Here is a 17,393-nt window from a genome sequence, read left to right as displayed (position 1 = left end):
ATATATTCTCTTCTTGTCCAAACTATTTATCGTCCATGTTTCACTTCCATACATGGCTACACTCCATACAAATACTTTCAGAAACGACTTCCTGACACTTAAATCTATACTCGTGTTAACAAATTTCTCTTCTTCAGAAACGCTTTTCTTGCTATAGCCAGTCTACATTTTATATCCTCTCTACTTCTACCATCATCAGTTATTTTCCTCCCCAAATAGCAAAACTCCTTTACTACTTTAAGTGTCTCATTTCCTAATCTAATTCCCTCAGCATCACCCGATTTAATTCGACTACATTCCATTATCCTTGTTTTGCTTTTGTTGATGTTCATCTTATATCCTCCTTTCAAGCCACTGTCCATTCCGTTCAACTGCTCTTCCGAATCCTTCACTGTCTCTGACAGAATTACAATGTCATCGGCAAACCTCAAAGTTTTTATTTCTTCTCCATGGGTTTTAATACCTACTCCGAGCTTTTCTTTTGTTCCCTTTATTGCTTGCTCAATATACAGATTACCGAGTGGGGTGGCGCAGTGGTTCGACACTGGACTCGCATTCGGGAGGACGACGGTTCAATCCCGCGTCCGGCCATCCTGATTTAGGTTTTCCATGATTTCCCTAAATCACCCCAGGCAAATGCCGGGATGGTTCCTCTGAAAGGGCACGGCCAACTTCCTTCCCAATCCTTCCCTAATCCGATGAGACCGATGACCACACTGTCTGGTCTCCTTCCCCAAACCAACCAACCAACCAATATACAGATTGAATAACATCGGGATAGGCTACAACCCTGTCTCACTCCCTTCCCAACCACTGCTTCCCTTTCATACCCCTCGACTCTAATAACTGCCATCTGCTTTCTGTACAAATTGTAAATAGCCTTTCGCTCCCTGTATTTTACCCCTGCCACCTTCAGGATTTGAAAGAGAGTATTCCAATCAACATTGTCAAAAGCTTTCTCTAAGTTTACAAATGCTAGAAACGTAGGTTTGCCTTTCTTCTAAGATAAGTTGTAAGGTCAGTACTGCCTCACGTGTTCCAACATTTCCACAGAATCCGAACTGATCTTCCCCAAGGTTGACTTCCACCAGTTTTTTCCATTTGTCTGAAAAAGAACTCGCGTATTTTGCAGCCATTTTGTATTAAACTGATAGTTCGGTAATTTTCACATCTGTCAACACCTGCTTTCTTTGGGATTGGAATTATTATATTCTTCTTGAAGTCTGAGAGTATTTCGCCTGTCTCATACGTCTTGCACACCAGATGGTAGAGTTTTGTCAGGACTGGCTCTCCCAAGGCCGTCAGTAGTTCTAATGGAATGTTGTCTACTCCCGGGGCCTTGTTTCGAATTTGGTCTTTCAGAGCTCTGTCAAACTCATCACGCAGTATCGTATCTCCCATTTCATCTTCATCCTCTTCCATTTCTATAATATTGTCCTCAAGTACATCGCCCTTATATAGACCCTCTATATACTCCTTCCACCTTTCTGCTTTCCCTTCTTTGCTTAGAACTGGGTTTCCATCTGAGCTCTTGATATTCATACAATTGGCTCTCTTTTCTCCAAAGGTCTCTTTAATTTTCCTGTAGGCAGTATCTATTTTGCCCCTAGTGAGATAAGCCTCTACATCGTTACATTTGTCCTCTAGCCATCCCTGCTTAGCCATTTTGCACTTCCTGTTGATCTCATTTTTGAGATGTTTGTATTCTTTTTTGCCTGTTTCATTACTGCATTTTTAAATTTTCTCCTTTCATCAATTAAATTCAATATTTCTTCTATTACCCAAGGATTCCTACTAGCCCTCGTCTTTTTACCTACTTGATCCTCTGCTGCCTTTAGTACTTCATCCCTCAGAGCTACCCATTCTTCCTCTACTGTATTTCTTTCCGCCATTCCTGTCAATTGCTCCCTTATGCTCTCCCTGAAACTCTGTACAACCTCTGGTTCTTTCAGTTTATCCAGATCCCATCTCCTTAAATTCCCACCTTTTTGCAGTTTCTTCAGTTTTAATCTACAGTTCATAACCAATAGATTGTGGTCAGAGTCCACATCTGCCCCTGGAAATGTCTTACAATTTAAAACATGGTTCCTAAATCTCTGTCTTACCATTATATAATCTATCTGATACCTACTAGTATCTCCAGGATTCTTCCATGTATACAACCTTCTTTCATGATTCTTGAACCAAGTGTTAGCTATGATTAAGTTATGCGCTGTGCAAAATTCTACCAGGCGGCTTCCTCTTTCATTTCTTAACCCCAATCCATATTCACCTACTATGTTTCCTTCTCTCCCTTTTCCTACTCTCGAATTCCAGTCACCCATGACTATTAAATTTTCATCTCCCTTCACTACCTGAATAATTTCTTTTATCTCATCATACATTTCATCAATTTCTTCATCCTGTGCAGAGCTAGTTGGCATATAAACTTGTACTACTGTAGTAGGCATGGGTTTCGTGTCTATCTTAGCCACAATAATGCGTTCACTATGCTGTTCATAGTAGCTTACCTGCACACCTATCTTTTTATTCATTATTAAACCTACTCTTGCATTACCCCTATTAGATTTTGTATTTATAACCCTGTATTCACCTGACCAAAAGTCTTGTTCCTCCTGCCATTGAACTTCACTAATTACCACTATATCTAACTTTAACCTATCCATTTCCCTTTTTAAATTTTCTAATCTACCTGCCCGATTAAGGGATCTGACATTCCACGCTCCGATCCGTAGAACGCCAGTTTTCTTTCTCCTGATAACGACGTCCTCTTGAGTAGTCCTCGCCCGGAGATCCGAATGGGGGACTATTTTACCTCTGGAAACTCCGAAAATAAGTGCGCCCACCTACACTACCACAGACTTCAATGCAACAAAGGAAACTACGTTAAAAAAGTTATCTCCAGTTAAACTGCAAACTGAAGAACATTTAGAAAACGTGCTGCAAAAAAACAACACTAGTCAGGTGAGAAGAAGAATCTTAAATCCTCCGGTTACAAAAAGTGCGAAACACAAAACAATCTGTGTGTTAGGTGGTAGTCACGGCCGTGAAATTTCCGCAGTGTTGATGAGGACATGTAGTTTCAAGGCATCTGGTTTCATAAAGCCAGAGGCTCCATTGAGTGAAATAACGGACCTAACAACATCAACTGACGTAGCTAGTTTGAATAAAGACGATTTCGCCGTGTTATAGGAGGATCAAACGACGTCTATAGAAACAAGACACACAAGGTGATTACAGAAATGAGGAAATGTTTCAATAATTTAACCCACACAAATGTACTCATTGTGAATATCCCGCATCATCATGATTTACCACCCTGGTCGTGTGTGAACTGCGAAATTAATGTTGCAAACGAGTGTATCACTGAAATACGCACTAACTTTAAGAATGTCGATATTGTAGACATAAACAGATTGGAACGAAGGTTCCATACAGTCTAAGGACTTCATTTAAATACGCCAGGAAAGAAATTACTAGCCGAAAAAATATGTACTTGCATTTCGAAGAAGAGTGGAGAAAAAAGTATAAGTGACAAACAAACGGAGATTAAGAAGTGTTTTAGATGAGTTCCAATCTGTGCTATCAGCCAAACGCAAATTACCAAGTGGTTCAAACCGATTAGGCAAAAAACAATCAATCAAGTCGTCAGCCAAACGAAAATTACGAAATGGTTTAAACTGAAGAGGACAGATGTGGATGAAGCAAAACTTATACAAGCTCCAGAAGTTAACTCACCTGCTGATTGCCACCAGCGAACAGAAGCCACACACAAGAAACATAACAGAAAATTTTTTAGGCTAAGTGCTGTATTAGAAATGCCATTAGATAAAGAATCAGAAACCGTTTCAACTAAAGTTACTAAGTACCCAGATTTTGCTATACTACACCATAACGTTCAGTCACTCACAAATAAAATTTCCATGTTGGAAGCACTACTCCAGTATGCACTAAACATAGATATAATTTGCATTACTGAACATTGGCTACGAAATGACGAAGTAAAATTAACCTCAATCTCACGATATAGATTAGCAAGTCATTTTAGCCGAGAGTTTTCCAAACATCGTGGCTCCGCTATCTTTGTGAAAGAACAAATAAAGTTCTGTGATGTCAGTAAAAGTTATATTGACTCAATTGAAAAAGACTTTGAGCTTTCCATTACCAAACTGCCAGAGCTTAATTTCATAGTTATTAACATATACAGAGCACCAAGTGGAAACCTGTCAGTCTTCATGAATAAACTAGAGGTTCTGTTGAACAAGATCAGTACACTAAATATGAAGATAGTGCTTTGTGGGGATTTCAATACTGATTTTTCAAAAGACAGCAGCAGCAGAGATGCTTTGATAAATATGACCAACACATTCAATATGATCCCCACAATACACTGGCCAACGAGATTAACAGAATGCACAAATTCCATTATTGACCAAATATTCATCTCAGAAACAGCTTACAGATTCACAAGCAGAGTACTGAGCATGGGTTATAGTGATCATGAGGCACAGCTGCTGTGTATAGAAATGCCAACAAGTAGTATCAGTTCCAGAAAAGTAGTTGAAAAAAGAACCTTTTCTGAAGATAACATTAGAATTTTTAATCTCTTACTGGTGAAGGAAAACTGGGAAAGCATCGCCACTCAGAACAATGTTGATAGCATGTACATGAGTTTTCAGAGCATCTTTATTCACTATTTTAATGTAGCATTTCCAAAAGTAGTAAAAACAGTAAAACCTAATAATAATAAGCAATGGGTAACTAAAGGCATAAAAATTTCCAGTGAGAGAAACAGATTTCTGCAGTACTCTTGTAAGAAATAGAGAGTAACCCAAGAATTCGCAGATTATTCAAAAGCCTACAAAAGTATCTATGGTAGAGTAGTCAAAGAGGCAAAAATTATGTGGAATGACAATTTGATAAGAAACTCATCCAACAAAATGAGATCCACATGGAGAGTTATAAAGAAACTTGTAGTTCAGTGCCAAAGAAAAGGAATGTATCATTAACAGTAGAAGGCTCAAAAGTCACAGACCCAAATTCAGTTGTGGAAAAATTCAACGAATTCTTCACCTCACTAGCTGAAGACCTCATTCAAGTACACTGTCAAGGACCAGTCCCAAGTTTCTCCAGCAAGTCAGTGACCTTCAATGCTTCTATGTATGTGTATGAAACAAACCCCAATGAAATTATAAGTAAAATTAAATCATTAAGCAATAAAATGATTTCATATTAAAAGCATGTGCTCACCACATAGCAAACCCCTTGGCAAAAATTTTCAACCTCTCTTTAAAAACTGGTGTATTCCCCGATATTTTTAAAATAGCAAAAGTTTCACCACTGCTAAAAAAAGGTTCTTCCGAAAAAATATCAAACTACCGACCCGTGTCACAGTTAAGTTCCTTCTCAAAAATTCTAGAAAAACTCTTCTATGACAGGCTTTTAAGTTTCATAAATAAATATGCACCTCTTAGTACAACAACATGGCTTTAGAAAGTCTAAATCTACACAGACAACAATTTTCGATTTCTTACACTGCATTTTAAAATCCCTTGATCAACATAAATTAGGTGCAGGTATTTTTCTAGATCTATCAAAAACCTTCGATGTCCTGGACCATAACATTCTGCTCGAAAAATTAGAAAGACGAGGAGTAAGAGGTGTAGCACATAGCTGGTTGTGTTCATACCTAAAAAACCACAGGCAGAAAGTATCACTTCAGTATGAATTCAACAAAATGAATAAAACCAGAAACAACTCCTTTCTTTCTAGGGAATGACCAATCAAATATGGTGTACCACAGGGCTCAATCCTAGGTCCACTATTCTTCTTGATTTATGTGGACGACTTAGTTGAATATATGAGTCCCACAAAAACTATCCTGTTTGCCAATGACACCAGCATATTGCTCACTGGATCCAGTCCAGAAACTTTGTGGTCCACGGCAGAAAGTTCTATGAAAAGACACACTGAGTGGTTCTCAAAAAACAAACTCATTATAAATGCTGAAAAAACTGTGTGTGCCAATTTTAATTTAATTCTTCCAACTGATCAAATGTCTATTCAAGCCCAATTAAAAAATGATCCCCCTAGAAAATGTAAGTGTCACAAAATTCTTGGGTCTTTGGGTTCAGCAAGACTTAAAGTGGGACACACATATAAATAACATGTGTATAAAACTATCTTCTGTGTGCTATGGCCTAAGAATTTTAAAGGCTACAGCAAGCAAAACAACCGTACTGCAGGCATACTATGCACAGTTCCACTCACTAATCCGATATGGGATCGTTTTCTGGGGATACTCAACTCACAGTGTAAAGGTTTTTAGAATGCAAAAAAGAGCTTTAAGAATAATTTGTGGCCTTAAAAAGATGGAGTCCTGTAAATCCCATTTTACTGAGTTTGGTGTTCTAAATGTTCCAAGTTTATTCATTTATGAAACTATCTTGTTCACTAGGGACTACCTCCTGAAAACAGGCAAACCGCTACAGAACAAAAGTGTACACAACTATAGTACCAGAAGGGAATCAAATATACATCAAAAATATCACAGAACAACCACCTATCAGAGGAGCATAATTAACATTGGTGTAATGCTACACAATAAGATACCAGAGGAAATAAAAAATACTACTCATCCAATATTTAAAGCTAAACTAAAGGCATTTCTAATAAAGCACTGTTTCTATTCTGTCAGAGAATTTCTGAACAAGTAACAAAATTAATTGTAGTTGGTACCTAATTTTAATTGCAAATACTATGTATTATTGTAACTTATCTTTGACCTATCCAATATCAATTGTACAATTTGTGCTATGTGATAAAACTGGACCAATAAAAAATCAAATCAAATCAAATGCTTATCTTGACATATTAAGGGTTTCCAGGTTTCTCAACAAGCTTTTCCACGCAATACAGTCATCAGTTCTATGCATCCATGTTGCTTCTGCTTGTGTTCTAATGTCCTCCATCCACCTTCCTTTTGGTAATCGTCGAAACCTTCATTGTCTCTTTGAAGCCAGCAAAAATTTCTGTGGCACATTCACCTTCTATTCACATGGCCACATGTCCTGCTCACCTTCATTTCATTGATATTATAATCATAGTGTCTTTCATTCTAGTCTGTTGCCCGATTCCCTTGTTTGTTGTCCTTATATCTGCTAGTAATTCACAATTCACACCCCTGATTTGTTTTTGCATGGAAAACATCTTTCATATTTTATTGCACTTTATTCTGTCTGTTATGATCAGTATTTAACATTTTGTGTTTCATTTGTAAGTAGCAAAAATATTATCAACTGTTTCAGTATTTTGCATTTTTTCTGTTCATTTAAATAAATTTGCTCTTGAAAAAGTTGTTAGAGAATGGAGAAAAGCAGGTGCACCAGCACACAGACTGTGACCAAGACGAAAGGGCATAGAATTAGACTGTTTAGCATTTGCTGATGACATGGCACTGATCGCACAAGACATTACCGAGGCACAGAAACAGCTAGAATTATTACAAGAGCATGCAGCAAAAATAGGATTACAAATTTCATTTGAAAAAACAAAATTTATGACTGACATCAAAGATGCACCTTCTGATCTCAAAATTGGTAATAACTACATCTCTTGAGTAAAAGAATTTAAATATTTAGGTGAATGGATTGCAGAAAATTGGAGACGGCGTTTCAATTAACAAAAAACATTTACAACAAAAAGAGTCTCGTGGAACTGCAAAATACGACATTACACAACAGTAATTAAACCTGAAGCTCTCTACGCATCTGAGACACTAAACCTTCAACACAGAACACTAAAAGCGGAATTCGAAGTGAAAGAACATAAAATAATGAGGAAAATCCTAGGACCAAGAACTAAAGATGGTGTGCATTGCCCAAAACCCAAGGCAGAAATTTATAAAAATATCTCCAAAATAACAGACACAATGCACATGAGAAGAATCCAATTCATGGGGCATTTAGAAAGAATGGACTCAAACAGGTTAACGCACAAAATCCATATATTTTTAAAGACAAAAAACTGCAAGCCCGAACTGGTACAAACAGATGGAAAAAGACCCGAGAGAATTAGGGTCTCCAAATCTACATGATAGAAATGAAATCAGAAAAATCGCAAACACACGGGGTTTTGAGGAAGAAGAGAGAAAAACTAAGAGATATACGTGGTCTACGCAACGAAAGCTAGCCCATTCGTTGTTTATGAAGGAATACTGGGTGAAAAGGAAGGCCAACAAATGTTGATTACGCATGGTCCTAAGTGATCCATCCGCGAAGAAGAACGGATGTGACAGTATTTAACTGCTACTGACATGCAGTGTGTCACACAGATTTGTATAAATAAAATAATGAAAGCAAATAAATAAAGAAAAATGTTAATAGCAGTAAGATTTTAATTTCATGTATGTGAGGACACATATTTGGTGCAGTGTAACAAACATAGAGAAGATGGAAACTTTCTGCCAGAAAAAAAACTGTGCGCCGGACCAGGACTCAGGGAAGAACTTGTGTGAAGTTTGAAATGCAGGAGATCAGGTCCTGGCAAAAGTACAGCTGTGAGGATGGGTTATGAGTCATGTGCAGATAGCTCAATTGGGAGTGCACTTGACCACAAAAGGCAAAAGCCCCAGGTTCGACTCCCAGTCCAGCACACAGTTTTACTCTGCCAGCAAATTTCATATCTATGCACACTCTGCGGAAGAGTGAAAATTCATTCTGAATGGTGAGGATTGTTGCTTTCTATGTGGCAACTATAGACATCACTGTTTATAGTTGATAATTTTGTTGTTTCTTTTTTCAGAATTTAGGTGCTGTCACTGATATTAATCACTGAATTGTCAGTTACTGTTAATAAGCTTTAAAGTATCAATTAAAGGAACATTTTTTTAAAAAAACAAGCCAAGTCCAAGGGATTATAAAGTGTGAACAACATATATATTATTGTACTAATATTACACAGACAATTTACTTTATTTTTTGGTTAATACAGATTGTGTGTGATATCATACAAGCACAAGACTATATGTGTGCTGCTTGAATAATTAGTCAGCCAAAAACTTAAATTTATGCATCTTTCAATTTTATAGCATATTTGAAAATGCTTTCAACATAATTTAATTCCTTGTGAACTTTATTTCAGACAAACTGGGATTCACCTTTATCTGGTGATCATTCAGCTGCCCTCAAAGGTACGTACCTGGCAAAGGAGACGCCAGATTACTGTTGGTGAATGTGGCTACAGTAGGGGTATATTCTGTTTATATCGATTTCCTTCAATTGCTTACAAAACCATATTTAATAGGGAATCGGATCACCACAAGCATCAAGCACATTGTTAACTCCTTCACATCCGTGCTTCTCATCTGGGAACAAGTAATGGACTCCTTCAATATTATGTGTATTCCTGCACCATTGATCAGAGACTAGCATCAGCCTGACTAGGGAATTACCATCCCATGCATAATATGCCAATAACACAAGACAAACAGCTGCATTTGCAGTGCCATGACCAGGAAGGGTGCCAATGATTAGCATTGTACTGTGTTCAGTGAAGAATCACTGCTCTACATTGTCCCAAACGACAGAAGTTCAATTTTATCAATGTCTTGGAGAGGCACAATGGTATTAATCCTGGTGTCATGTTGTGGAGAGCTATTGGGTTTGAGTCAGATCATGGGTGGCAGTAATTGAGGGAACTCTTCTGGCATAATAGTGCACAATGGACATCCTGCATCCTCATCTGTTACCTGTTGTGCAATAGTTCCACTGTGCCATTTTTCAACGGGACAATGGTCGTCCAAATACGGCACGTCTCTGTGAACTGTCAGCGTGCTGTTAAGGTACTCCTGGATCAGAAAGATCCCCACATCTACCCCCCCAATAGATCATACGTGGGATCAGTTCAATTGTCAACTCTGTCCCAGTGCCAATATCCAGGATATCAAGGATGCGTTAAAACAGTTGTGGACCAGCCTGCCTTGGTAGAGAATGTGACTTTATGATAGCCTTCCCAAAAGCATCAGTGTGGGCTCATTCTACCAAGTTCTTTGGAAATATGACTTATTCTGTAATCACTGAAATAACATAAACTATCCTATCAACCAGTGAAACTTCATTTCCTTTCTTCATCCCTTTCTGGTTGCTGCACATTGTATTGTCACACAGTGTATTATCTCACTGCAATAAATCCTTGTACTCCAATATGATTTTCATTCAGTACATTATAACTATTTTGGTAGTAGATAATAGACATTCTTTGATTTTCTTATTCTGTGACATCTGGTGGTTTCTTTTAAAACCACATTTGACTTCCAGGGTTTACCACCTGCCAATAAACAGTGTTGGACTGCCACCATGGGCTGCAAACAGTGAAAAGATTCATTAGCAATTAATGTATATAAAACTTTTCACTACTTCTCAAATGAAGCAAGTTTGTTCATTTATGAACTTTTGGGACTTAATTTAGGTATTTGTCTAAAAACCATTCACAAATCATGAATATGTCTTCCCATGCAGCATAACCCTAACAGTAGATATTAACTATTTTGTAGACACTTTTATGGTATGTGTATAATGTAGATTTATTTTGTCTTCCAGCCACTTTCGTAGAAACATGAGACTGGAATTTTCTTTTTATGGCTAAGTCACACTCTTGCCAACACCAAAAAGTTTCATTTGTTTAAGAAATAGTTCTTAACTTATCAGAAATATAGTATGGTACCAAAGCCATACTCTCGTTGGCTTGTGGTCTTCCTGATGCAGTAGTCAGCACTCCCTAAAGGGAAAACTCAGTACACATCACAAATTTTGTTTGCTTATTGAATGAACCACTGCAGGAAGGCTGTTGAAGCTGAGATATACTTCCAGCAAACTACGAAGTCCCTATTGGTTTTGCTTTTGTTTCACCAAATGACATCATCAGGTATGCTGAGGTGCGAATACTTTTCTCTCTTCCCACACCCCACTCCACCCCCTACCCATCCCTCCCTCCCTCCACACACGATGTGTGCGGAGGAGTGGGCGGCTACCCCTGGCCACATCACGAGAGCAGCTGGTTGAAGGGTAGGGGGTTGGGGGGGGGGGGGGGGTTATGTGATAATAGTTCCACACCAGCTCCTAAGCAGCCAGTTCACCAGCACATCTGATGATAATGTGGTTGCTTGCTGAAATATTGTGGCTGTTGGACACTTGACATCCAGCTGTTCACTTGGAACTATTTTGTCATGAATTACGCCGGGAGAATCTGAAGAATTACACGTGATTTGTTGATTACACCTCAAAAGAAAACAGGTTCTGATTCTACATATAAGTGGATAAAGACAGTAATGTTAATATCTGTATTGTGGTAGATCATCTCTTAATGAATATTCACATGTATTAATAAACAGTGAGATATATTGTTGCATAGTACTGTAAATTAAGTGTTCTCTGTGTATTCCACATCTGGAGCTGATAATTGAGCAGTGATCTCTTGTAATGACCTGTACTTTTGATGAGAATACTATGGTCATGTTGTCCAGGCATTCACCGAGTCACGTGGCAGTTTTCATGTAGAAAGTATTACCCTCAATGACAGTCCTCATGGAAACACATTAGAAGCTATTTTGATACGGGTAATCTGCTCTGAGCCACAGGAGAAAATGAGGTATTGGAATTTTATGATGCTTTCACATTTATGGAATCAGAGCAGCTTGAAATTAAATTCTGATATAGATATGTATGTATAATGTGTAATTGTAATGTGTGTAATTGTTGCTGTTTTACACCATACATAAAATAAACCTTAATTTTCTCTAATTCTTCAGAACTTGGTGTTCAGATTTGGGGCTGATAATTTGAGTATCTAGATGTATGCTATCCTATTTCTCGACAAGTGACATATATTATCAAATACTGGTTTCACATGTTTCTTACTTCCTTTGTTGGTACCATTCTCCATCCATCTGCTAATTTTATGAAGTCTCTAAATCCGTCAGGTCCACTGCCCAATAATTATCAACATTATTTTTGTTTTGAAATCCTTGCAAAATAAAGAAATCATATCTGTGAATGACTTCAATATTTTCCCATGACAGTACACATATATGGTTACTAATATACTTCACAGTAAAATTCCAATGTTCTGCCAATATATATGAATAATTAGATATGTGTGTGTGTGTGTGTGTGTGTGTGTGTGTGTGTGTGTGTGTGTGTGTGTGAGAGAGAGAGAGAGAGAGAGAGAGAGAGAGAGAGAGAGAGAGAGAGGGGGGCAGTAGGTATACAATAAATGTGTGTTTAAACTAAAAAATTCTTAATGGTAGTTCACTTAATATTCTAGTAAACTTCTCAGCTGTAGGACAAAGAGAACTGTTTATCTGTGTTTCATTTTGTTATTCTACACTTATTTAACTTGTGGCCTGCAATTTCACCTTTAGGAATGAGAGCAAAGCAACCATTCCATCTTCGAGGGCAAGGGCACAAAATGCGAAGATAAGAAGAGCAGCCACTTGGCACATGATGTGCTGAATTGTGTTTTACTACTACTGACTGATGGTGTATTCTACTTTAAATCCATCATAAAATAATTGTTGTTTTATTATGTTGCTTTACATTTTGCAAACAAGTTCTGTTTGTTTTCATGAGGCATTTTCTGAAGATTAACAGTATTAAATAATAAATTTTTCATTGTGTTACCTGTTGAACATTAGTGTTGAAATCTTTATCGGAGTAGAACTGACTGTAATATTGTTTGTTAAATCATTTACTATTGTTAACTGTTTCTTGCATCTCTAATTTGTTATTTATATATAGTATATCATTAAGTCTGATCGTACTTGCTTTAATTTATCAGATGAGGACTATAGAGGATACATTTTTTCTTCTGGTTTGTAAATAAAATGAAAGATAAACTCAGAAAATTTGTTTCCAGAACCTGGATTTCTAGTATGGGAATAAAATGTCGCTGTGCACCTGTCTGCACTGTAGCCATACTTCTAACAGATCCTGTCACTATAGTACCCATTACAGTGGTGGAGCTTTTTCATATGTCAGGTCCTCATTATTTGTTGGCAGAGGGAATTAAATACACACCATATTTGGTGTAGCTCCATCCATAATAGTCAGAGGCAGCTAAATCTGGTATGCAGCAAGAGACTACCAAAAATGTGGATATTGGATAACATTCCACTCAAATAGAAAATGAAATGTTCAAAATCCTTCTGTGCCTGTGGTACCAACGCATTCCACTCAAATAGAAAACGAAATGTTCAAAATCCTTCTGTGCCTGTGGTGGTAACGCACCGTGTTACATACATCTGGAAACTGTCTTCACATGCACTTAGATGGTGTACTAGTTGTCACAGAGTATACTAAACAAAAAATCATAGTCAAGTTCATTGGTTTATTTAATCAGTTTCATCATTGTTAAAAATGCATTTCATAACCTTCCAATCTATTCTCACAGACTCAAAACTCAACATAGTTCTTTTTATATCTTGTGTTTAGGCATTGTAATAATTACACTCACTCTGTTACTTATTGTAAACCATTTCTTAGAATTTGGTCTTCACATTGTCAGTTATAGTAGTTGAAGTTGAAAAGATGATTATATCAATAGATTTTTTTACTCCTTTGAGTTGTTCTGTGACTGAATTATGTTATTAATTATTTAGAAAAAATTTATCCATTTATGATTTGTGATGGGTGAAGCCAAAAGTATTTGCACAGTGGTAGTGTTCTTCTGTGTATCAGATTCAAGCTTTTTTTTTTTTCATTGGAGATTGATATCTTTATTGGCATACAATGGCAGTGAATGGTGAAACTAAAAACATCATTGACAAATTTGAGTTTGTCTTTCATCAATACTGTGTTATTTGAACTGCTCCTCCTCATGTGAAGGTATATGTTTTGTCCTCTCTTCAGTGATGAATAATTTGAAGTGTCAAAGATCTAGTCTGGTTTTAAATTGTTCTAAATGTGATTTTTTATAGTTCCTTATAAATATATTGTTAACATTCTTTATTTTTTTCCACAACTATTAACAATACTATTCACTTTTACACTAGATTCCAAAGAGGAGAAATAGTTTAAATGTAAATTTTTCTAGTAGATAAATCAAATGTTTCATGGCGTTTTAGTATTTCAGTCAGATATGCAGCAGTTCTAGAATCAGTATTTCAGTTCTGTAGTTTTCAGTAAGGTATCCCTTCAATAAACACACTGTATTTGTTAGAAATCCCAAAACTTCACTGACTTTGAGAAATAATATTTAATAGTCCTGGTTTTTGTAGGTGAGAGGAACATTCAACTATCCAATTAGTGTTGTAATTTAATTTTCTTATACATTTAATACCTAAACTAAGGTCTTATTGAATTGTCAAACAGAATCAACAGTAAGTAGATGATTTATTGACAGCTAAACATCAGCATATTATTATGGGACACACTGTCTTCACCTTATCCTCAAGGAGGTTTGGGATTACTTTGTTGTTGTTGTTGTTGTGTGTGTGCGTGTGCGTGCGTGTGTGTGTGTGTGTGTGTGTGTGTGTGTGTGTTTTTCCCCAAATTCTGTGAAGATAAGGATGTATTTTGAAATTTGAATGCACAGGATTACCTAAGTATTCTTTATGTCTTCAGTAGACCAACTGTGGAGGGCTGTTGCTTCAGATCATACAAATTTGAGAATTGTGATGAACTTGGACAAGTAAAAGATAGAAATACAGCAGAGTGATAGTAAAAGTTTAAAATGAATCACTTAAAATATCATTCTATAAAGTTTTATGGTCTATTTGCATTTGATAGTTGATCCAAGTTATTGAGGGAAGCTGCATACTCTCACTGCTTAGAATTTGTATAATAATTTCAGATAGTTATATTATGTGTGTGAAATGTGCATTATTTGTTTCTACTTACCTGTAGGTAAGAGAATATTTATCTTCTGCAGTTATATGTTTACTCTTCTTTGATACGTGGACTAACAAAATAAAGCTATAGCAAATGTCTAATTCCATAAGTTTTTATTGTGACACAGGTTGCTATGCTCTATTTTCATTTTATTGGATGATGATATAAAATAGAAATAAGACCAATATATGTCATCAGTCTGTTCAACAGTTTGCACCAGAACAAATATTTCTGCTCAAACAGTTAAATTTTAGTGAATTACACCTGGTATTAACACGTAACACTAAAATTATTGGAGAAAATTGAACATTTCAGTCAGAATGAGTGAAAAAAGATTTCCCTCATATTCACATAAGGTATGAAATCTCACTTTAAATCATGTTTGTAATAGTGTCTTACTATGTCCATAAATTTGATGTTTGAAAGCCAATAAGATGAAATGTCTTCAAAAATTTATAGTCCAATATTATTCATAACAAAATGCCAAAGCTCAATTACATTTGCTCATTTTAATTAGTGATCCATTAAACTCTAAGCATCTGGCAACTTTAACTCAACACAATCAAAATGAAAACCTCAATGGAACAATGTTTTTACAGAATAAGTATAGATTCAGATAACAGTGCTTTTGTTTCATTTACTTTAGTAATTTGCAGTTATATTTCTTGACTTCATTTATGCAGTGTTGTGTGTTGGTTGCATTTATTTTGAATATAGTGACTTGTTAATTTCTAAATATATACCAAAGATCAGTTATGGACCAGTGTGTTACTAATTTAATAAAGGTTTCATATAATAAACTGAGACATGTGTCATTGATCATCAATGTGAAAATATGACACTGTTATTTATTATATTGATGCATATTTGAAATAAAAGATGATGAGTTATTTGCTGTGCTTTTTCCCCTCACATGAACACAGGATATCACTTAATTGTGTTTTCCCCACAACATTCATTAATACATACATGGGTAACATCACTGTTCATGCATAATATTTGTACATGGAAATTTCATTGTAGAGTAACAAATCTGATAGAGAGAGTCCTATTTTGTTGTAGAACAAACGTTGAACATTTGATAAAATGTAGGGACTTTTAATCAATGAGAATTAGAACTTCTCTGGCAAGGCATTTATTATGATGATACTTACACTGTGTACAGAGTGCAGTGTTGCAGTGCCTGTGTTGTTCTGATTATGATGCAAAGTTCCTTTGGACATGCATGCATGGATGCATGGTTGACGACTTACGGAAGTTTGGGTCTGGCCACGAGTAATGCACCACAGATAGGCAAATGGTAGGGCGGCTGCTTGCGATAAGCTGGAAATCAAGGTTCGAGTCCTGGTATGGCACAGATTTTCATTGTCATCATTCCATTCTACAGCTGATGGTTGTCCTTATTTGCAACTGCGAATTCATTTAATGTATGTACAGAGTTGTCACGAACTGTTTAAAAAGCTTGTAAGGATGTTGCAGGATAAGTTCTACTGAGAAATAATTGTTAAGAAAAAAATTCAACATGTTTCACTGTTTTTGAGTAAATTATCAATGAAGTTTGCCAGTCGTGCCTTTGAACAAGCAAATTCGAGCAGCCCACCAGAGATGGTGTCACCAAACATATTCTTTGTTTGGTTTTCTAAAAACAAACAAGAGTGTGATACAAAAAATTGGGCATAGGATGGTACTAAGGATCGAACCTGAGCCAGAGGCTGAGTAGTCTCGAGCACTATCAGCTACACTTTGAGAGCAACTCGCACTAATTGTGTCTGGCAGGCCTCTTGAATTTGTGTACATGATGGCCTGATTGGCTGACTTCGATCCTAATTAACTCAGAAATGGTGCAATATGTCAAATTAATTTTTTTTTTTATTTTATTTTTTTTAACAATTATTCCTCAGCATAACCTACAACCTGCAACACCTTTACAAGCTTTTCAGATTGTTTCTAACCACCCTGTATATGTCACCTATGATAAGACATTATTATTAAATTTCCTGGAATGTCTCTAACTCAGTTTTGCTAGATAATACAAGAGACTTTTCTTTTAATACAGTGTACAGTGATAAGCCAAAACATTTGACATTGGATTCTGCCTGGTAGTGCTTCGGGCCGGCTACTGTGGCTGAGTGGTTCTAGGCGCTTCAGTCTGGAACCTAGCAACCGCTACAGTCTCAGGTTCGAATCCTGCCTCAGGCATGGATGTGTGTGATGTCCTTAGGTTAGTTGGGTTTAAGTAGTTCTAAGTCCTAGGGGACTGATGACCTCAGATGTTAAGTCCCATAGTGCTCAGAGCCATTTTTAGTGTTTTGGGCGCATGATACGGTAACAGAAGTGTGTAAGCTGAGCAGACATGGACAGGGGATAATCCTAGCAAAGATATGGATTCCAAATGGGAAATCCATTAAGATAAGCAACTTTGACAAAGGGCAGATTATTATTACATTGCAGAGCCTGTGAATGAGTATCTTGAAAACAGCAAAGCTGGTTGAATGTTCATATGCTTCA

General features: G+C 36.7%; 1 protein-coding gene across 6 annotated transcripts in view; it reads left to right on the top strand.

The window, feature by feature from the left end:
• Positions 1-15,766, top strand: part of LOC126161898 (transmembrane channel-like protein 5) — a 297,583-nt gene extending 281,817 nt beyond the window's left edge. For all 6 annotated transcript variants that reach the window (XM_049918048.1, XM_049918045.1, XM_049918047.1 and 3 more), the window contains exons 18-19: positions 9,142-9,190; positions 12,419-15,766. In XM_049918048.1, coding sequence (XP_049774005.1) covers positions 9,142-9,190; positions 12,419-12,477 — 108 coding nt within the window. In that variant the 3' untranslated portion in view covers positions 12,478-15,766. The remainder of the gene's footprint in view (positions 1-9,141; positions 9,191-12,418) is intronic.
• Positions 15,767-17,393: the final 1,627 nt, after the last annotated feature.

The sequence above is a fragment of the Schistocerca cancellata genome, chromosome 2 (genome assembly GCF_023864275.1).
Source record: "Schistocerca cancellata isolate TAMUIC-IGC-003103 chromosome 2, iqSchCanc2.1, whole genome shotgun sequence".
In the NCBI taxonomy this organism is placed as follows: Eukaryota; Metazoa; Arthropoda; class Insecta; order Orthoptera; family Acrididae; genus Schistocerca; species Schistocerca cancellata.
This window is presented reverse-complemented; position numbering and strand designations above follow the sequence as displayed.